General features: G+C 40.7%; 1 protein-coding gene across 1 annotated transcript; it reads left to right on the top strand.

Moving 5' to 3' along the window:
- The first annotated feature begins 4,303 nt into the window (after positions 1-4,303).
- On the top strand, positions 4,304-21,986 carry LOC127583073 (male-specific lethal 1 homolog). Its single transcript, XM_052038810.1, has 8 exons — positions 4,304-5,101; positions 7,035-7,258; positions 8,850-9,229; positions 11,605-11,669; positions 15,799-15,866; positions 18,019-18,143; positions 18,359-18,431; positions 19,424-21,986. Exons 1-8 carry the CDS (start codon positions 4,628-4,630, stop codon positions 19,512-19,514), a joined length of 1,500 nt encoding a protein of 499 aa, XP_051894770.1. The 5' UTR covers positions 4,304-4,627; the 3' UTR covers positions 19,515-21,986.
- The last annotated feature ends 484 nt before the right edge of the window (positions 21,987-22,470 follow it).

Raw genomic sequence — 22,470 nt, 5'->3', positions numbered from 1 at the left:
AAAACTATGGTACTACTTTAAAAAATGATTTTAAAGTGTATTGGATTATTAATAGGAATAATATCCAGTAGTCTGGGAAACCTGCTGTCTGTAAGGAGTTTGTACGTTCTCCCCGTGTCTGCGTGGGTTTCCCCCAGGTGCTCCGGTTTCCTCCCACATTCCAAAGACCCCCAGAACACCCTATGCAAAAAGATGTATTTCACTGTGTGTTTCAATGTACATGTGACTAATAAAGATATCTTAGTCTTATCTTAATTTTATGTACAGAATCTTATTTCCTAAGTATCAATTTTCAGCTGTTGTTCTGCATTTCCACATTTGTGTTAAAAGGCTCTCAATCAGCAACAAAAGACCGCTGGAGGAACTCAGTGGGCCAAGCAGCGTTTGGGAGTTCCTCCGGCAGTGTGTTTTTTGCTCCACATTCCAGCATCTGCAACCTCTTGCCTCTCCATCAGCAGGATGTCCTTCCTATTGGCATTCCAACCATTTACATCTTGCACAGTAAATTCAAAGGCGAAATGTTGATAATTCCTTTCCTCCCACAGATGCTGCTCAACCTTCTGAGTTCCTCCAGAGATTGTTTGTTGGTCCAGGTTTTCCAGTCTACTGGATATTATTCCTATTAATAATCCAATACACTTTTAAATCATTTTTTTAAGATGTTCATGGTAGTACCATAATTTTTCCAGTGAACCAGGTGAATTTAAAGGGAGCACGGGAAACAAGGCCCCAGTGAGTTTACGTGGAACATGGTAAGGGGGTCCTGTTGAGCTTAAATGGAGGGGGAGAACTGAGACCCCAATGTGTTTAAAAGAGCAGGGCAATAGAACCAGGTGAGCCGGATGCTGAATTATTTTGATCTCTGATGAATAAAATAGATGATATTTGTTAATTGTCATATACACCAGGCCGCAATGAAATTCATTTCTCGCATGAAGCTCACAGAGTGACAGTATGCATGTTAATTATAAATACAAACAATCTAATAATAAATATAACAACAAGCACAAAACAGCAGAATGGTGCAAAGATTGTAGTACAATCTGAAATAGTGCAAAAAACCCCACTAAAGTGACAATAGTGGTATAACCAATAGAGGTAGAGTTCAGAATATGAGAATCAGGAAGTGTGTGTGAAAGAGGTGATTGGTTCAGGAGTCTGACAGCGGTGGGAAAGAAGCTGTTCTTGAGTCTGGACATTCGGGCTTTCAAACTCCTGTATCTTCTCTCAGAAGTTTGAAGAGAGAAAAGGGAATGGCCAGGGTGGCAGGCATCCTTGATGATACTACTGGCCTTCCTGAAGCAACCCACCACAAAGATGGACTGGATGGAGGTGACGAGCCTGAGATGAATTAAGCTGTGTTTGCCGCTCTCTGCAGGTTCAAGCAGATTATTGGAGTTTTATTGTAGCAGGTAGTCAGCATACCCCTCAGGGCACAATTGTGAATGGAAAAGATACCATCTATGCCTCGAATTACTGAATTCTCAACAATAATTATCTGTGTATTCTGCTCCTTACGAAGAACTTTCACATGTATTAAGTAGGATTCAGTAGTGTAGATACACTCCAGAGCAGTAAAGGGAAAAGGATGCTATTTGGCCAATCATGTCCATGTTGGCTCACAGAGAAATCCCATTCACGCACTGATTTTCCCTGTAACCTATTCTCTCCCCAGATTCTATCATTCACCTACACAATATCAATATCCTGATTATTATTTCCAGATTTCACTAACATTGAGATTAAACAAAACTGGTCTGTTGTAACAGGGTTTATCTCTGCACCTTTTTATTTGAACAAGGATGTAACATTAGCACTTTTGCAGTCTTGATACACCAGCCATGAATCATAGAGATATATGGAAGAATACTCCCAGGCACCTTGCTTTCCTCAGCAACCCAGGATGCATTCCATCTGAACCAGGTGATAGATCTCAGCCTCAGACTGCAAAAGTGGGAGTGATTGAACATATCAGGCTCAGAATGTAACAAGGACAACAACTGAACATTTATGCTGCAGAAGGGAGAATGACTGAATGCATCAGTCTCACATTGCAGTGGGAGGAATGATTAAATGCAGTCCCACATTGCAGCACCCCCAACTGCAACAGGGAGAATGACTTGAGTGCAACAGACCCAGGATGCAACAGGGAGAATGAGTCACAGTTAATAATAACACTGGAGGCAGTTTTTGATCCACTGAAACCATGGCAGCCCAAACACTACTATTCTCCCTCTACCTGTTTCTCTGCAAGTTTATTTCCCCAAGTGCCTATCCAATTTCCTTTTGCAATCATTGATTTTACCCAAAATGTGCCTCCTAGTCACTGTATCACCCACCAATGGGCATAGATTTTGTGATTAACTTTAAAATCTGTCATAATCCTGTACACCTATCAAATCTCTCCTCAGCTGCCTTCTCTCCTTGGACAATACGCAGCCCCTCTAAACCTAACCTATATGCTAAATAAATTTACTGTGTACAGTAAAATCGTTCATCCCTGGAACCATTCTGGTAAATTGCCTCTTCACCCTCTCAAGAACCCTCTCATCCTTCCTAAAATATGACAACCAGAACGAGGCATAATACTCTATCACCTGGCCAATACAGAGCTCTATAAAAGTTCAGCACAACTTGCACGATTTTGTACTCCATATTTCAACTGCTGAGGCATAACATCCCATGTAGTACTGACATCAGTTTCAATACATGCTGCCACCTTTGACAATTCATGCACATGGCCACTCTGCCTCCATCCTGCACACTTAAGAACTGTTCCATGAAGTCTATACAGCCTCTCCCCATCCCCTCTGCCAAAATGCATCACCTCCCTTAATAAACTCCATTTGCCACTTGCCTGTCCATTCTGCCTACCTACATCCTGTTGCAGTCGATTGAATACAAAACAAGCAGAAAATGCTCTAAACAGTCAAGGGGGCAGAAAGCATCAGTGGAAAGAGAAACAGTTAATGCTTCAGGTTGAAAGGCCCTTCGTAAAATTGAATGCATGCAAAATACACACAAGACAGCAAGAGCAGTGACTTTTTTTTCTGCAAAGTGCAGCAGGTGGAATGGCTGAATGCTTTAGTCCCAGCTTTTAGCACCAGCAAGCACTCTGCACTGCACCAGAGAAAGTAACAGAGCCTCAGCTAAATGCTGGAAATATTCAGCAGATGAGTGGGAAGAGAAATAGATTTAATGCTCCAAGTCGAGGATCCTTCCATAGAACCGAAGTATCAGACAAGTATTTTCAGCATTTTCCCTTTTAATTTTAGATTTGTCCCCTTTGACTCTCACCAACTTTTACCGCTGCACCATAGAAAGCATCCTATCTGGATGTATCACGGCTTGGTATGGCAACTGCTCTGCCCAGGACCGCAAGAAACTGCAGAGAGTTGTGGACACAGCCCAGCACATCACAGACACCTGCCTCCCCTCCTTGGACTCTGTCTTTACCTCTGGTTGTCTTGGTGAAGCAGCCAGCATAATCAAAGACCCCACCCACCCAGGACATTCTCTCTTCTCTCCTCTTCCATCGGGTAGAAGATACAGGAGCCTGAAGGCACGTACCACCAGACTTAAGGACAGCTTCTACCCCACTAAGACTATTGAATGGTTCCCTTATACGATGAGATGGACTATGACCTCACGATCTACCTTGTTGTGACCTTGCACCTTATTGCACTGCACTTTCTCTGCAGCTGTGACACTTTACTCTGTACTGTTATTGTTTTTACCTGTACTACCTCAATGCACTCTGTACTAACTCAATGTAACTGCACTGTATAATAAATTGACCTGTACGATCTGTATGCAAGACAAGTTTTTCACTGTACCTCAGTACAAGTGACAATAATAAACCAATACCAATATTTGCAAGCTGCTCTCTACAGATATAGTCATTACCTTTACTTATAATCATTCTACACTTTTAAAATTAAACCCTATGTCACTATTACTAATAATGTTTGACCTTGCACCTTATTGCACTGCACTCTCTGTAGCTGTGACACTTTGTACTGTTATTGTTTTTACCTGTACTACCTCAATGCACTCTGTACTAACCCAATGTAACTGCACTGTGTAATGAATTGAGCTGTACGATCGGATCGCAAGACAAGTTTTTCACTGTACCTCGGTACAAGTGACAATAATAAACCAATACCAAGATTTCCAGCATCTGCATTTCCTGAGGAGGCGAAGGCTCCGCTGCTGACTCCGCCCACAGCTCGGTACGTGTGACGTCACCCAACCTGCGGGTCAGCGCCTGCGCAGTCGGCGAGCGAACTCCAAGCGGAGGCAGAGGAAAACAAACCGGGAGGAAGGAGCGAGGGGACGGGGTGGGTTGGGGGGTGGGAGGTAGGAGAGAGCGGGGCCGGGGGAAGCGGGGCAAGCACAGACATGAATGAATTAATAATAAAACACACTGAATAAAGAGCAGCCGGGCCGCAGCGCAGGGGGGGCGATTCCGCCCCGACCACAACATTAACCAGCAGCGCCGCCTGCGAGCCCCGGCAGAGGCGCCGAGCCTCCGAGGGGGGAAATCGGCCGCCGAAGGAAGCGGGGACAGGCCGCCCGCCAGGTGCGGGCCGGCGCGGAGCCTGTGCCCGGCGAGGGCCAGCGGGCCATGACCATGAAGCCGGGCCTGTTGAAGCAGCCGGGCGGGGTGGCCGAAGCCGAGAGGCGGGCGGCGGCAACCAGCGAGCACGACAGCGGAGAGGCCGTGGCATCCGGCGGGGAGAACCCGACCAAAGGCGGTCGCAAGGTGAACGGCAGCGAGCACGGCAAGGCGGCGAAGGGAGTGCGGGCGGCTTGGGCTCGGGCGGCGGCCATGCCCAGCGGAGAAGGCGGTGGTGGAGCTGGACGGGGACCAGGCGAAGGCATAGCTCCGGTGCCCGGCTTGGAGGCCTTGCACTGGGGCAAAGTGAAGAAGCAGCAGCCGCCGCCGCCGTCGTCGCAGCAGCAGCAGCAGCAGGGCCCGAGCCAGAGCGCCCGCCTCAAGCAGATCGTCCTGCTGCAGCTCGACCTCATCGAGCAGCAGCAGCAACAGCTCCAGCTGAAGGAGAGGGAGATCGACGAGCTGAAGGCGGAGAAAGAGACGGTGAGGAACTTAAAATGGCGGGGCCGCGTTAAAATCGCGCCCCGGCTCTGACAATGACTGGCGTTGAATGTGCTGGGGCGGCGGGCAACCATCTTAGAGTCTGGTAAAATGGTGGAGGGAGACGGGTCGCCTCTCGCCGCGGCGTGCGCCGGGAATTGTAGTCCCCGCCCTCCCCCTCTTCCCCATTGCCGGGCAACAGCTGCGGCTTGCTTCCAGGACTACAGCTCCCAGGCTGCACCTGTGTCACGGGCGAGCGTCGGGCTGGCCGGCCAGGGCGGCGCGCGGCGATGACGTCACCGCCCATCTCAGGCTATCTTCCAGCCTGGCCTGTAATTCAAAGTCTTTGGAAGAAAGAGCTCCATTTCTTTCTTTCTCAAATCCACCGAAAGGGCGGCTTCAGATGTTGCATTTCTTCATATGTTTTCTCTGATAGGCCTTAATTAGCACTGCCCATGGTGCTCTTCAGTATTTTTGCCATTTACAGAGATGCCTCATATGTACAAGTATGTTTCTTGAACTGTTATGTTTAAGTGTTGAATTAATACTCAATGGTTTGTGTTCCAATCATCAATAAATAAGGGAAACATTTTGGTTACGGTGTCTATTTTGCCAAAGAATATTTAATGATGTTGTAAAACAAAATCCCACCAAACCTGGCTCAATTTGCATCTAAGAAAAAGGCACAAATACATTGTGCTGTCATCTGTGCAATTTGTTACAATGCATTATTCGATTGTCAAAGGTTATTTTTTATCAAGTCTTCATTTTTATTAAAATCATTATTAAAATTATGCAACATCAGTTGTATAATGCTTTTCTCAAGGCCGTCTTGCCTTAAAACCATTTTACGTTTCATTCCTATTTTAGATCTCAAGTTTCTATACAAACAGTGCATTTGAAGTCTTTAGTGCACAAAAATAGCAGTTGTATATGCTGGCTATCAGGTTAGAAATTTTTTCCCCTAATAATTTTACCTCCACTCACCAGCTAAAATTTCTTTCTAATCTAAAGGTTATGTTTTGTCACTGTACATTTGAATTTTTTTTGGTCTAAGTAGATTGGTGCACAGTCATAATAGGAATGCTACAGGAAGCTTGACTTTAGTATCTGCTTTTTCATTTTGTATCAATGGCAGTTGAGATGTATTTGGGGGAAGGAGGATTGAGGTAAGAAATGCTGTTTCACCATCCTTAAGATTTGCATTTTCATTCAGACATTTTTCTTTGTAATTTATTGGATTATTTCTGCTTGAAGGGATGGAATATGCCCTTTTCAATTTTAAAGGAGATAAAATGGAAGGGAGCAAGGAATGGTGGAGGCCAAAAATAATCTTGGTCTGTTTAATAAGACTACAGTCACTTTCTATTGTTAGCATGGGTTTTAAGTAAAAACTTCTACGGTGGTCCCAATTCTGTCTTAAATAAGCACCAGCCACCCACTGAAAGGATCACTAAATTTGCAACTTTTCCTGATGTGGGAAAGAGCATTGGGAATCGGATATGTAACATTTCTTGTTTTGGTGGCTGGGAGTTCATTTTTTCAAAATTTTGTTGAGATAGTTGTTCAGTTATAGGCTTAACAGCAGTGATACAATGAGTTTACCTTGATATTTGATTTTGGGTTGCAAGCACCGAAACCTGTTGTGCAGCAAAGCACTTTTCTCAAGGAAGGTATACTGAATCAATGGTAACTAACACTTTGTGCTGTTGCAAGTGTATCTTCTTGGGTATTTATACCAGAAATATGAAGACAATGATGGAATTAATGACTTTTTAAATTGGGAACCCAATTACATTTCATGCTGTGTGGTATTGCTTCACTTGAAGGCTACGCTTGGTTTTAACAAATCTGGATATGATTCCACCATAGAGTAACAAATGAAAATGTGTATTTCAAAACACAGGATACTTGAGATCTTTAATTTTCTTTATAGCTTCTTGCTCGTCTTGAGCGCATGGAAAGGAGGATGCAGCTGGTGAAAAAAGAGAATGATAAGGACAAGCATCGATTCATTCCAGCAGTGGATGGGAATGAGGAGAAGAATGCAACAGAACCAGAAAAAATCCAGCCGGAACATCAACAGATGACTCCTGAACAACCCCTGACCCAGACACCGAGTAATCAAACAGAAACATATTCGGGGAAGGGTTACAAAAGGTACTTAGTACTTCTTATAAGCAGAATCATAAATTTAGTGTGGTACTTTTTTTTTTACTGAGGGTGGTGTGGGCTGCTAACTGTAGATTGCTAATTTGTGGTAAATGTGAGGAATGTTCTTCCTCTTGCCCCATTGCCCCAACAAATTTAATAAACAGTAGATTATTGCATGGGTGTCTTTTTAAATAAAAGAATATTAAAGATAAAATTAACTGAAATGTAATATTTCTGGTACATTGCAGTTGATGTTTCAGGATTATAAAAATAAAGCATTTATTAATGGACCTGCTCTAGTCACAAGGCAATGGGATGATTTATGGCGTCAATTTCTCTTGAGGGAACATGTTTTAGACAAACTAGGTATTTTATAATCGTGGTACCTTATCCCTATGCATTACTTTCAATATGGTTTCCCTTTTGGGGTGTAGTAGGGATTGGATAGACTTGTAATGGATGGGAATTGTGTTTGTTTTAACAATTAAAATAGGTAGGTTAAGATCATTGATAGAGTAAAACAAAAATCTGGTTTTTAGGAATCTTGCATTTCTAACTCTAGTTCCATACGAACTATTGAAACCTGCTTGCTCCTCAGCAGGACACTGGCAAGATGCTGGTTTTCGTGAAATTTTCTCCTGCATTTCCAATCTGGCGTGACATAACAGTATTTTATTTCTTCACTGTGTTCGGGCTTTTTACCTTTTGCAGCTCTTAACCATTCTCATCCATGCTGATCGCAGTGCCTGATGAAAAGTGAAAATGAGGGGAGAACCTTATTTCTCACCCCAAACCACACCACACCACACGTATTAGTCCCTCTGTTCAGGCAGAGTATTAGTGAGACAGCAAAGCTAAATGCCACAACGAGTAGCTGTGTGGATTTAAGTATCAACAATTGCCAGAACACTAATATCCGATACATGGAAATGAGAAATATAATTGTTACGCAAGTTCGCTGTTACTAAAGCATGTGGTTGCACTTTGCAGAAAAGAAAGCTTTAAGGATGAATTTATTTTCCTACCTTGTGAAGTGATTCCTCTTCTGATATTGTTTTTCCCATTCTTGGCCCATTGGTTCTTTCTCCCTGCCCAATCCCCAAACCAAAAGCACACTGAAATTATTGGTTGCCTCTGTGATGATCATTCTTCATTGCTGGGTCAAAATCCTGGGATTCCCTTCATAACAGTACTGTGAGAATGGCTTTATCACGTAGGTGGCAGCAATTCTGAAAAGCAGCTCACCATTATCTTATCGAGGATATAGAAGTATGGGTAGTAAATACTCACCTTGCTAGTAACACCCACATCTTATGAATGAAAGAAAATCCAGGTTGAGATGAAGGATCATGATTAGATTTTTGAATCCATTTCAACTCTTATGCAAGAAAAGTAATTTCTCTTAATAAACAGTTGTTTATTAATACCTTGGTTAGTCTTCACAATGCAAATAAAAGCATCTATCTCGTGCATAATGACTATAGGACAGAAGTCCGTGACTCTTGCTGGTTAAGGAGTTGTGTTTGGTATCTGAGTATGTGTTTGGTAAGTAACTTTGTGAAAACTAAACTACTTATGAACCTTGTGTTCACTTCAGGAAATCTGTGCTCGGAACAACGGAAAGGAAAGCACCAGTGAAAAAGCTCGCGGCTGAATTCTCGAGAGTGCGGACAAAGCTGGCCAAATCCTCTCAGCTCCGACAGGCATCAAGCAGCCCCTTACCCGACAAAGTCTCAAAACGAGAACTGCGAAGTAAAGAAACTCCAGAGAAATCTAAATCTCAGACTGAGGGGGGCCACAAACCTTCAACCACCATAAAGACTCCAGGTCTTCCCATCAGTAAAGACCAGTCTATATCTAATGACATAGAAGAGGAACCATACCTCTGTACCACTGAGATGTACCTATGTCGGTGGCATCAGCGGCCACCCTCTCCTCTTCGAGAACCTTCACCCAAGAAGGAAGAAACTGTAGCAAGTTAGTATAAAGAGCATGACAATCTAGAGGCCCTAATGTCTACAGTAAGTGGCCTGATAATGAGGGGAGAAATCAGTCTTTTAAGTAGGTGCTTTTTTACATTATTGGCCAAATGATTCTAGGACAGAAAGATGAGAAATGCTTCCGATTTGTTTACTGATACAGTTCATTAATCTATTTGGCCCTGATGTGATACTTACAGAAAAGCAAAAAGGTGCAGTTGCTGGGGAACTATCATTGAAATAAGATGCTGGGAATACTCAGCAAGTCAGGCAGCATCTGTAAAGAGAGAAGTAGAGCTAATGTGTCAGATCAATGATCTCTTGTCAGAATGAGGACATATTCCTAGTTCTGATGAAAGATCAATGACTGAAACATTAACTGTTTAACTCGTCACGAATGCTGTTGACTTGCTGAGTGTTTCAGGCATTTTCTGTTTTTGTATGTGGCATTTTATGACAGTTTGTCGAATGTGATGGCTGTAACTCCCCCAATGTTAATAGGCACAATGGGAAGCAGAGACCTTCTTTCACATTTTCTTAATTGTGTGACTTAATAGGTTGTAACAAAAGTGCTTGGTTTTCTACAAAAACATAGAGGTTAAAGGTAAAGATCATCTGGTATAATGCAATTCTTTTCTTCACATCTCCTGTAAGTTTTGAAACTTTGCATTTTATATAACCATTGGCACCAGGTAGCTTCTGGCTTTATATACTGTATTTCATCTAAATGTGTATTAGTGCACATTTAAACAAAATACAGTATATGTTGGGGTTCCAGATGGTGCTCAATGAGGCTTATAGGCTGAGGCTCCAGCAGTCAAGCACCTTTCGTGCCTGGGGTCACTGAATAACAATCAAAAGTGGCATCTCTGGCCTTGGAAAAACTACTTTCCTTTCTCCCTGCCTAACCCAGGGTACTGAGAGCAGACAGTAGCCAGGGTGTGATTGTCTAATTTCAGCAAGACTAGAAATTTGATCTTGTGACCAAAATTTTGATCATAAGTTTGCTCAGATTCTGGAGTAAATTAAACTCGCTGGAGTAAACTTTAAACTTTATTTATACAGCACTGTAACAGGCTCTTCCAGCCCAATGAGCCTGTGCTGCCCAATTACATCCATGTTAACCTACTAACCCGTACATTTTTTGACTGGGGGAAGAAACCGGAGCACCCGGAGGAAACCCATGCAGTCAGGGAGAACGTACAAACTCCTTACAGACAGCGGCAGGAAATGAACCCTGATCGCTAGTGCTGTAATAGCGTTACGCTAACTGCTACAATACCATGCCACGGTATTAAATGAATTATAACAGATTATTTTAGAAAAAAAGAAGTTTCTTAGACCTATGCAATAAGCACTGGCAAATCCCAAATTCATGAACCTTTGCTCCTCAGGCAGAGAATGTAGGAGAATATATATTGAGGATGGGGCTCTTGCTGGAGCCACCATGAAGGTAATGTTCAATGTGAGGCATTTGTCTTACTGGGGAATGAGAATAGGGAAGGGAGGAAAATGCCCATCTTCCTGGCTGTGGAATTCACTGCTTGGCAAGTACATCAGTGCTTTCAAACTGCATTGAGAAATACAGGATTGGCCCAGTTTACAAACAGGAAACAGGTTATTTCCTGCTTTTGGGAAAGGTGAGAGTTGGCAATCATTTGTGTGTATCTGTCAGTGTAATTTTTTTATATATACAATGAACCACAGTAAAAGAATATTACTTGAGGTATTGAGCTGTTTTGTATTTGAAAGCTTGCTGAAGCAAAGAAATATTTCTTGTTTACAGTATTTTGTTTTAAATTTTTAATCAGTAAAATGTCAAAATATTCTTCTGAATGGGAAAGGGATCATGTACTGAAAAGTTAAAATTCATATCATCCTGAAGTACTCTGTTGCCAATTAAGTACGTTTGAAGTGTGGCCACTGTTGGAAAGTAGCAAACACAGCAGTCCATATTTGTACAGCAAGCTCCCATAAACAGCAATGTTATAATGACCAGATCATTTTTCTTTTTCAGTGATGTTGATTGAGGTATAACTATTGGCTGGAACATCAAGGAAATCTCACCTGCACTTCTTCAAAACAGTGCCAAGGGATCTTGTACATCCAATTGAAAGGGCAGGTGGGGTCTCATCAGAAAGACAAATGGCACGTCCACCAGTATTCCTGTTTCTCATGGGCTAAATCCTGGGTTTTGTTGTTCAGAAGAGTAAGCAAAGGCAGGAAATATTGTGCTTTGAATTAACATCAGAGTCCTGTCTAGATTGTATTAACTTTGCTGACTGAATAAGCTCCACTGAACCCTGCAGTAAAGTCTTTCAAAGGGAATATTTAATCTTGTGTTTTTTTTTAAATCTTGTTTCCTCTTTGTAGTACCATCCTGGAAAGAGCACTCAGCGGAGCCTCTCATAGACCTGCAGCCTGATGATATATTTGAGGTACAGCATCAAACCACAGAAACATTTAATAGTTTTTATCTTGTTTTCTGGGCTAATTTTCTCCATCTGTTTTATGTCAGTGCTTTAACATGATTTATCTTCATCTAAATAAGTTCCAGCTCTGGCTCATAATTGCATCATGGAATGATTCCATGTCCCATCTCGTCTCGGACGCATCCAAACTGTGCTTTGTAACTGGATGCTTCCATAGTACTAGCTACCTTATTTCAAAGCTCAAGTATTTGATCCCAGATTAGGGAAGGAGTGAAAAATTAATGTTTACTAAACATTAAGATGAACATGCCTAGTGTCCGGAGATCAACAGTGTCTTAAGATCTACAGCACAGTGTCAATCATTGATGTTTTTTCTAATTTTGTATGCATTTGGAATGTGCTGTTTTTAATCTTTTGATCTGTGGAAACATGGAAAATTCTCTCACTAGTTTCTTACATAAATGTACTAAATGATGCTTGTACTCATTGCCTTGCTGCCTCCCAATCCAGATCTAAGCCTCGTTGGTAGCTACATCTATAGTCTTGGTCATTTCCTCTAACTGTTCACTGTAGCAGTGGCCTATTCCCACCCATATCATACAATGTAGAGAACTATAAGACATTTTGTTGTGTGAAATATGAGTGGTAGTTTGTTGCTGTTAACAAATGCAGCAGCTGGCTTTCAGATTTTTATTGGCTGCTCATTCTCTTCACCTCCCATTTGCAAAGATTCATTTTTTAATTTATTCATTGGATGTGGGCAATGTGGTCAGGAATATCATTTATTTCTGCAGGTGATATGTTTGTATTTGACGTTTTTTGCCAGATCTTTAGTTTGGATCTGTGCATTACTAGCCTAATGACATAATTGCATTGCTGCTACATTCCTAAACTAAGGTTGCAGCCCCATTTGACCCAGGAGTTTAAACTTGAGCACTCTACATTCATAGTGCCTGCAATAGCTAATGGGCATTTGGGTGTGAAGCATGTACTGTACTGTTCTGTTGCTGCACAGTATTTAAACACCTTTCATTGTTGAATGTGTTTTATTCAATACAAAATGTCTGTATATTTTTTATCATTAAGATGCAGAAGTCACCATAAGATGTTTGAGATGTTCTGCTCTATTTTATACTTGTACTGGTTGTGGTCCTGTTACACCATTTATAGCTTACTGGTTTGATTGTAAGGATTATTGATGAACAATATTTGGATCCATGTTTCTGGTGTGATGTTGCAATGCAAAACGAATGGTCAGTTGGCTGTAAAGGAATTCCATGTCAGCAAAGGACTCTGCCTCTAGTGGCAGAAGTACGTTGCTGCACCATTACAGCTTGACAAAGTTATAATTCGGAATCATAAACATAACCAATCACCCAGACTGAATTACTCATCATTAAGAGCTTCCACCAATTATTTGCAGGCCTTTGAATAAACCAGTTGTTTTGGATATAAGGATGTTAATAGAATGCTTTAAAATCTTCTGAATATAGTTTTGTTCTCATTTACTAAGCCTGAGAATTAGCTTTGTGGAGCTGTGAATTTTTTTTTCGGTGAAGGTCCTAGATTCTTGATGGTGGGAATGTCATCTGAAAATAGTTTCTGTGATGACAGCCAGCTTTATGTTACTTGTCACTTCTCATGACTCCACTACATTTGAACTGTCTGACTTTTTCTGAATTAGTACTGGATAAGTAGATTTTTCTTTTACCAATTAAATATTTGGAAAACCACAGTTGGATGACTTCTGTCCTTCTGCAAATGTATTCCCATCCTGCTGATTCCATCCCTGTCACTGGGAACTGTCCACGAAGACATCTGCATCAGCACTACAAATATCTCTTTCCACTTTGCCCCAGCCTCAATGCTTCCACTAAAATCCTCATCCATGCCTTCGCTACCTCCAGACATGAATATTCCCAACTGGTCCTTTGCTTTCTACCCTCTGCAAACGTCCAAGGTTGCTCCCTGTGTCCTGCCACATCAAGTCCCATTCATCCATCACCCTCTGCTCACTAATAATGATTACACATGAGCAGTGCCCCAATTTTAAAATTCCAGATCTATCAGTAGCTTCCCCACCTCCATATTCTTGTAACCATCTCCAAAGCTTTTGAGATATTCGCTTCTTGTACATCCCTGACTTTAATCACTTGTGTCATTGGTGGATTTCTGCAGCCAAGTCCCTAAAATTCTGAAATTCCATCTTTAAGTTTTGTCTTTATCCCTTTCCTCCTTTAATAATCTTTCCTAAAATCTACCACTTTAACTGTTCCAATCTCATTTTCTGTGGCTTGGGGTATGCTCCTATAATGTCTTTTCTGCTTGAAAGCTGCTATAAAAGCTTTTTTCTGTTTTTGCTTTGCATTGGCAAATTATAGTAACAAGTTAGTTTTGGAGATGGTAGATGTGTGAATTAGTAAGAGGCATCCAACTCAAAAATCGAGAATAAAAGTATTGACCATTACATTTTAACAACAACATTGTATTTTTCTGTTTTTGTAAGAATTAATTTCAACAACATATTCTGAGCCCTAGGGAAACAGTAGTGTAGACTCTTTTGATCCTCGAGCCTTTTACACCTTTCAATGGAATCATCTCTGCTTTGTAATCAAACTCCCTTGCCACTTTCCCCTTATTACCTTTTTAGTTAACAAAAAAGCTGTGAATCTCATTTAAAATTAACATTTGGCCTTCAACCAATCTCCTTTTGCAGAAGAAAGCTCCTACCATCTCTTGCATGTGGATCTATTTCCTAACTTCGCTCCTAAAAAGCTTGACTTAATTTTTAGACTAATGCACCCTGATCTTGGACTTCCCAACCAGAGGGAGTACTTTCTCTGTATCTCCTCAGACCCTTTTAATAAGTTACAATTTCATAACCTTCTGAGCTTGATGAATTCAACCCTGGCTTGTAAAAGTTAATGCCTGGAGCCTGTCCACGGTGGAACTCAAAACTTTGAATTTCCAATGTATAGAAACAATGTGCGACACAGCCAAAGCCAGTTTTTCCTCCCATTATTACCCGCAAATCTCATGCAGGATGTGTATCAGATGTAGCAGATAAAAACATGGGATGCTAGCAGGGGTTCCCTACTTCCTCAAACTTGGCTATTAGTTAATCAGTGTTAGAAATTTCTTCACTCTAGCAAGATGTATTTTGTCAAAATACCCTTCAAATTAATCAGTTCTCTTTTTTTGAGTTCCTTGAAATGACAACTCCCATTTCAAAGATTGTTTTGTCAAACATCAGCAGAAAACTTCATTTTAGAATAGCTGTTCACTTTGGAGTTGTCATGCCCAGAGTCTGCATACTTTAGAGGTCATTATTGTAACAATCAGGCTAAGATCAGAAGGACTGTATTCATATAGTGTCTTTTGTGATCTCGGAACAACCCAGCCAGTGGAGCTCTTCAGATGTATAGTCATTGTTGTAATGCAAAAACATGCAGCCAATTTGTTCACAGCATGACTCCACCGATGGCAATATGATATTTTTTCCAGATAAAATTATGCTATTTAATCCATTTAAATTGTTTATTTCTCTTTTGGCTTTTTTAAAATAAATTGATTGTATTCTGAAAATCTATCTAATATTTAAAAGATTGATCATTTTAAATATCTGCAAAAATTTTAAGGTGTGTATTGGAAAATATTTTATTGCCTTAGTAAGGCTGACTGAAAGAAGTCGCAAACAATCAACACATGATTAATTGTAGCTAGTCTGGAATGAAACTATTAGTGACCTTGCACATTGTGCGTGTATATTTATGTATGCTCTTGTGTATGCTATAATACAATTGAGAAAGGGACATTTCAGTTTTTCTTGCTGTAAATAAATGCATCATGATTTCTGGTATGAATTTGTATAAATAACTGTTTCCCATGCAAATGATCTAAATGTGGATTGTTTATAGTAATATAATATCTCCCTGCCATGCCAAAGTTCCTGTTTCCTTATTCTTTCCCTTGCTTCACCTCCCCAAGAGGCACAAAAGAGAACATTCCAAAACTGGCCATTTCTGGCTTCCACTGTTACAGCTGGTTCAATTGTAAACTCATGCAGGATTCTGGGAATACTAACTGCAGTACTTTAGACCTGAGATTGCTCACTTATTGACTTTGCTTATTTTAGAATTTAGATGACTGTGTGTTTGCGAAGCGACATGCAAAACTTGAGCTTGATGAGAAAAGAAGGAAACGGTAAGTGAGGCCTCGGTATATCTCAGAAGTTAGTATTTTATAAACCATTTGCAAATTTGACTAGCTTATGTTTTTGATATGATTAGTAAATAATTATACACCTGTATTTCTTATGACACCAGAGGGAGGCCATTTTGCCCATCAAATCAATGCCAGTTCTTGAGCATTCCAAATGGTTCCTTTTCCTCCCACTTATTTACCTGCCTCGCATCAACTTCCTCCCCCAACTCTCCTACTACCCACCCACACTAGGGGTAATCACTAGCCAGGCTGAATAAACTGACAGATCTATGACCTAGCATTTTAAATGTAGTCTAGCACAAGCTTGGCCAGTGATGCTGCATTTATCACTGTACTCGGCTGCTGGACTGTAGGTGAGACCACGTGGATTGAGGACTCCATTGACTTTAATGGGCATTCTAAACCTTGGGTTTTGAGTTATTTCACAAACCAATCTATTTTTCATGTTTTAATTCCTTTTTAATTTCAATCTTAATCATTTTTAAATGTCTCCATTGTGACTATTAAATCGTTTTTTGGAAAAAGAAAACCTTGACGGGTTTGACAAGTCAAAGCTCCATTCCCAGTTTTGCATTCCGTCAAAGGCTTTCTGGTGCTCTGCATATGGGTAGCACAGTGGTGTAGCTGGTATAACTGCTGCCTCACAGCTCCAGCAGCCCAGTTTCAATACCGACCTCCAGTGCTGTGTATGTGGAGTTTGCACAATCTCCTTGTGACCATGTGGGTTTCTTCTGAGTGCTCCACTTTCCTCCCACATCTCAAAAGATGCGCCGATTGCCAGGTTAATTCACTACCGTAAAATGCCCCAAGGTGAAAGGTGGAATCTGGGCAGTTGATGGGAAAGTGGGGAGAATAAAATGGGATTAGTGTTGGATTGGTAGAAATCGATGCTAGATGGTTGGCACAGACTCACAGGCTGAAAGGCCTTTTTCCATTCTGTATGGTTGTATGACTATGCCTCCCAGTCACCAAGAGAGACCCTGACCTAACTAAATGTGCGGTGGTCCGTGAATGAAACCCATCTGTAGCTGGACAAGTCAGGCATGGGTAAGTGGGAATCACAGAACTGAGCAATCTTATGGCCCAATGCCATTGCAAAGGCTGCAGCTTTGAACCCTGTGATTGCTGTTTGTTGAGAGAAATTTCACCTATTACTATTACAGGAGTGTACTTTTTTTAAGGGAGATGGATCTTAAGATTCACTCTTTTCCTTTTTATTTGCACTGTTGTTCAATCACACTGAGGTTTCACAGGGAAACCAGAAAGAACTGGCCTGCAGATATCTAACTGTCTTACTCTCTTGCAGTCGAGCTGCAGGTTTGCTTTAAGAAGCAGTAGTGTAATCTATTTGAGATAGCTGTAAATTTCACTGATAGGGAACACTTGGTCTGAAGGCTAGGCTGAGAACTAGTACACTTGTCCACTGGGGATAGGGGAAAGCCCTATTTCTTTTGTCCTACTTTTATCTTTACAAATGCAGAAGGCAATTCAGGTTTCTAGGGAAGGTCATTTCCATACACTTTAAATCCAGTTTTTCATATACAAACTATTTTTTTCTCTTCATAAAGGATATTGGTGACACTTGAGATGAGCTTACAGTTTTTAATCATGAATTTGTGTATTCAATTGTGCCAGTTATATACAGCCATTGTAATTCAAGCCAAGTAGATTTTGAAGATTGCAAAAAAATGTTTGAGGTTCACCAGCTAGAATACGCTGTTGATAAAGTGAGGTTACTTTGTGTACTCTGGTTAGGTCTTATAACTGATGTTTGAGAAGAATTTTAATATCTCAGTACTGCTGTTTATGTTCTGGATTTTGATTACAGCACTGTGCATTGCTTTGATAAAAGTGAATGTACCTGTTACTACTGAAGGACGTAACTTTCTAGCCTTCATTAAATGTAAAAGTAATGTCCAGCAGCATTGGTTATCATAAATTTTTCTGCCTGCGTGCACTCAGAAGTCTAAAGGTACATGCACAATTATTTCTTGTGGCTGGTGCTGAGTAAACAACTGATCCCTGTGTGAGACACCATTACATTAGTTTTCAGGCACTACAGAACAACCTCAAGTGTAATCATGTGCACTTTTGGTGTTTGTATCATATCTATTTTGCACTTTCTCTTCAGGTGGGATATTCAGCGTATCAGAGAACAAAGGCTGCTGCAACGTTTGCAACTGCGCATGTACAAAAAGAAAGGAATTCAGGAATCGGAGCCAGAAATCCTGTCATTTTTCCCTGAACCAGATGATGGTAGGTTTAAATACTGAATTTAAGACTATCATAGATAATATCAACTTGTAGGTGTGTTGGAGATGAATAGTCTTTGCAAATGGGACACTTACGCCCACATCCTGATTGATCCACAAGAGACCTTCGCCTCAAACAAAATTGTATTTTATTTTGAAAGCAGACACTACTTTCTTTTGTCCAGTGAAATAATAATTTTTTTTGTCTCTATTCTGTAGTGGAATCTCTGGTAATTACCCCGTTCCTACCTGTGGTGGCTTTTGGGAGACCTCTACCAAAGTTATCACAACAGTAAGTTTACACTGATGTGCAATAAAGTAATCTGACACTGATGTAATGTTCAGTATGATTTAATATATCAGTCAAGTTTCAATTCACATTTAAAAAAATTGCTGAAGAATGTGCAACTCTCTATCCATTTTAATCTCAATGAAATGCTGCTCCTCACTCCCACAATTGCATATTTTAGAGTGCTTACATTAGCCATCATATGAATGAAATAGGATGGCAATTAATATTGATTTGCACTGTTGTGCTTCTAAAAATTGGATTGGCAAACTTGAATCCTTTTCACCTAAAGTCACCATTTTGTGTTTTTAAAGTAGAGTGAAGGTACAGACAAGAACCGGGAAATGCAATGCCCTAATATTAGGGGGTCATTATAATGCAATACTTAAGAAATTTGGCTTTTCAATCAATGAGAGAACTTTGCACGTATACAACAAAATAAATAGGACACAGAGGACTTGAGACAAAACTGTGACTGGTATAAAGGCAAAGGCTCAAACTAGTGAAGTCAATATATGAAACAGGTGGTAGAACAGTGCAGGTATGAAACCTCTGGAAATTAAGAATTGAATATCACTGATGGAAGCAATGTAAGTTCTTTCAGATTGATGTACTAGATCAGACTTTTGCATGAAAGCAATTATAGAGTAAAAGATGTACTTAATTCTTTTCTTAAACAACAAATGCCCAAGATATAAATTGAAATGAATAAAGAAAACCACCATCAAAATATAGTTTAGATTCTCCGTACATTTGTCTTAGAATAGATTCTCACATTCTGTTTAAAAATCACCAAGTCCTGTAGCATCAGTGATCAGCTGGCACATGGATCACTGCAGAGGTGTATTAGCATCTCATTCTTGAAGGTGCAGTAAGTTATGTGAAAATGAGCTTTTTTAAAAAAAAATGGGTTTTTAAAAAAAAAAGCTCAAGGGCAAGACCAGTGAAATCCCAGTGTAAAACCCCCTGTGACTTGCCTCTTCTCCTTCCTGCAGGAACTTCGAATTACCCTGGTTGGATGAGCGCAGCAGGTGTAGGATAGACATACAGAAAAAACAGACACCACATCGAACATGCCGCAAATAGATGCTTTGGACAGAAATCTGACTTGTATACTGCCCAAGTTATAAACTGTACTGCAAGCCAGCACTTAGGATGCCAACCGGCAGAGAACTCTGTGGGTCTTCTAAAGGACCATCTGCCTGAGGATCTTATTCAGTGTTTATATTGATGTTTATAATTGATGGTCACTATATCAATAACTGAATAGTCTCATTTCTTGCCTTTTATACTTTTGCTTCTCTTACTGAAGTGAAAAACTATTATCCTTGTTTTTGTCTGTTGAATTTGGACAGTGAGTTTTGGTCTGTTTTTGCAGATTTGACCATGTACAGAAAAAATTGAGATCTTGTACAATAATCTTGCACCTTTTTTTAAAAAAAAATGTTAATGTTATGTAAAGATGTCGTAAATAGCCCTGATTTCTTGGAATCAGTTATGTTTGTTTTTTTTTCCAAATAATACCTGCCTTGACCAGGACACTCTTAAGGTGGTTTTCCACATCAGTTTATTGAACCTACAGTTCAAACCTGGTAATCTGGGGCAACGTTGACTAACTCGATGTGCTGGGTCACTGTTCCTGTTAAACTCTGGAACGTGGGCTAGAAAATGGGTTAAGTGAAAGATGTAAATATCTTTCTCCTCATTTTGGGCCATGTACAGCCTTTTCACTTGGAACCCTTGTTGAGATTCAGCCCACAGCTAGAGAAAGCAGTGTCTTGTTGCTGATGAGAGAACAATAAAAACTACAGAAAATGTGTCCCTTCAGCAACTTGTATTAATCTGTTTGAGCCCAAGGGGGCAGGTCAGATTTGAAGTTGCTAAAAATCCAGCCAAAGTCTCAGGAGTCAACAGTAGGAGGATTTGTTGGGATGGGTGGGGTGGGAAGGGGTAGGGGACAGTAAGGAGCGTGTGCAACAGGTGAAGTACAATAGATACACCATAGTGGTAGCAAAGAAGAATGAAAAATCTTGTTGGTTTTGGCTTTACCTCATTGAACTGAGGTCTGTTGAAGGAGGCAATGCTATGAATTGCTTTGATTCATGCCATGCCCAGCCTGTGTCTAATGAATCACAGACCTCTGAGACTTGTACCGTGGTACAATCAACTTGTACCACAGTACAATCAACTTGTACCGAGGGGAAAAGACACAGGCAAGCTATGAAGAATCCTGTGTAGTTCAAGTTTGGGGGTGGGGGGGGAAACTCCAGTTTGAATGTTGTAACATGTTTTGGTGAATGCAGAAAATAAAAATGGCAGGTAACTTGTGTACTTCTGTTGCTTTGCTTCATTGAACTTTGTTCAGAACTATTTTATGACACTGGGAATATAATTATTATTTGGTGTGAGCCTGCATTGAAAGCATATTGATCTGTGACCCAAAGTTAAGGTCACAAAGGCAGTTCAGTTATAGCACTCCTTTGCCCCACTTGCTGACTTTCTTGAAAGTAATGTTTAGAAAAAGTATCTGGTTTAAAAGTCATTCAGAAGCCTGGGACATCCCCAAATACTTCAAGCAACAGTGAATTACTGTAGATGTAATAGAATAAGTGTCATTTGAAGGTGCAGTGAAGTTTTCCTTCAGTATATGGTCCTACAACTCCTGTACCGTGTTGTGCTCCCATTATGTTTTGATTTAGGTGATTAAGCCAAACTGCTGCTGATTAATTTTCTATTAATCTACTCAGCTGGTTCATTAATGATCCAAAAGCAAAATACTGAAAATCTGAAAATACCCAACAGCTCGGACAGTATCTGTGGACAACAAAGGTCACTGATTTGACCTTTACTGTTAACTCTTTCTCCACATGTGCTGCCTGACCTGCTGAGCATCAAATGCATTTGTGAGATATTTTATGCATCACTGCAAGATACCTCTTATGCTTCAGAAGGTGTGGATCCAAATCTTCCACGTGGACTGCTTTCTCATGGTAGGAATCAACCTACAGCTTCTGTGTGTGCATTTATCCAGGGGTTACGGATTGTAGTAGGAACCTAACCCCAGAGTGCCCAGAAGCTGAGCCCAGTTAATGAGCTGAATTTTGACCCTGTTTAATTTGTTCTAGCACCTTGTATTGCAAATTAGCTAATCTACAAGGAGAAAACTCATCGGTACGATTTGAAAGTACCTCCCTGCAGTGAAGTTGTAGTTGATTTTCAACCAATATATCCCTGGGAAAAAAGACTGCAGATGCTAGAAATCCGAAACAAAAACAGAAAACGCTGGTTAGACGGCGTAAGAGAAACCGTCAACGTTTCAGGTTTGAGATCCTTTGAAAAGATAGGGCACCTGTTTGGTAACATGAAAGATGCCCCATTTTTAAAGGTTGAATTGTTCTCAATAAACTTTTTCTGAAAAAAAGGAATTGGATAAGAACGATTGAGTAGTCTGTAAATACATTACGAATGTTTTTATTAGCTTTTATTACAATATGGCAGTGCCTGTTAGTTCTCCTTTCTCCTCCACTCTGCTCCCTCCCAAACCGAAAACAGGAACGGCTGCCAGCGGAATTTAGCAACATGATTTAATAAAGAGAAGCACAAAAGGTTAAACTCTCGATTTGATTTCCGCGCTGTGATTCACGGACAGACGCCCACTGCCCTCTTTATTATGTACGGAGCACCTATATTCTGCACCAATCTGCTGTAATCACAAGCAGGGCCAACTAGCGCATAAGGAGTTGTCATCTCACATGCCTGAGCCACGTGTGAGCAGCGATCCCTATATGTTTCTGAAATGTCTTCACGTTGTTTTGGGCATGGTCAGTAATCATTGCTCTCGAAAGCACACGCAACATCTCCTTAAAAGGTTGGTGTTTGTCAATTTTAAATCGCCGAGTGTTATTATAAGATCACTATTATTGGGGGCAGGGCTGTATTTCAGGAAACCTCAGCGATGCGCCGCAAAAAAAATCGACACATTATTTATGTGCATTGCGAAAACAGCCCCCCACACACACACAAACTAAATAAATAAATCGTT

This window comes from Pristis pectinata, chromosome 25, assembly GCF_009764475.1.
Source record: "Pristis pectinata isolate sPriPec2 chromosome 25, sPriPec2.1.pri, whole genome shotgun sequence".
In the NCBI taxonomy this organism is placed as follows: domain Eukaryota; kingdom Metazoa; phylum Chordata; class Chondrichthyes; order Rhinopristiformes; family Pristidae; genus Pristis; species Pristis pectinata.
The sequence above is the reverse complement of the archived record's forward strand: the minus strand, read 5'-3'. Positions and strand labels throughout refer to the sequence as shown.

Coding starts and splice junctions, on each gene's coding strand:
- LOC127583073 (XM_052038810.1), top strand. CDS start 4,628: ATGACCATGAAGCCGGGCCTGTTGAAGCAGCCGGGCGGGGTGGCCGAA. Junction 15,867..18,018: donor GATGAGAAAAGAAGGAAACG/GTAAGTGAGGCC, acceptor CTTTCTCTTCAG/GTGGGATATTCAGCGTATCA. Junction 18,144..18,358: donor TTTCCCTGAACCAGATGATG/GTAGGTTTAAAT, acceptor TCTATTCTGTAG/TGGAATCTCTGGTAATTACC.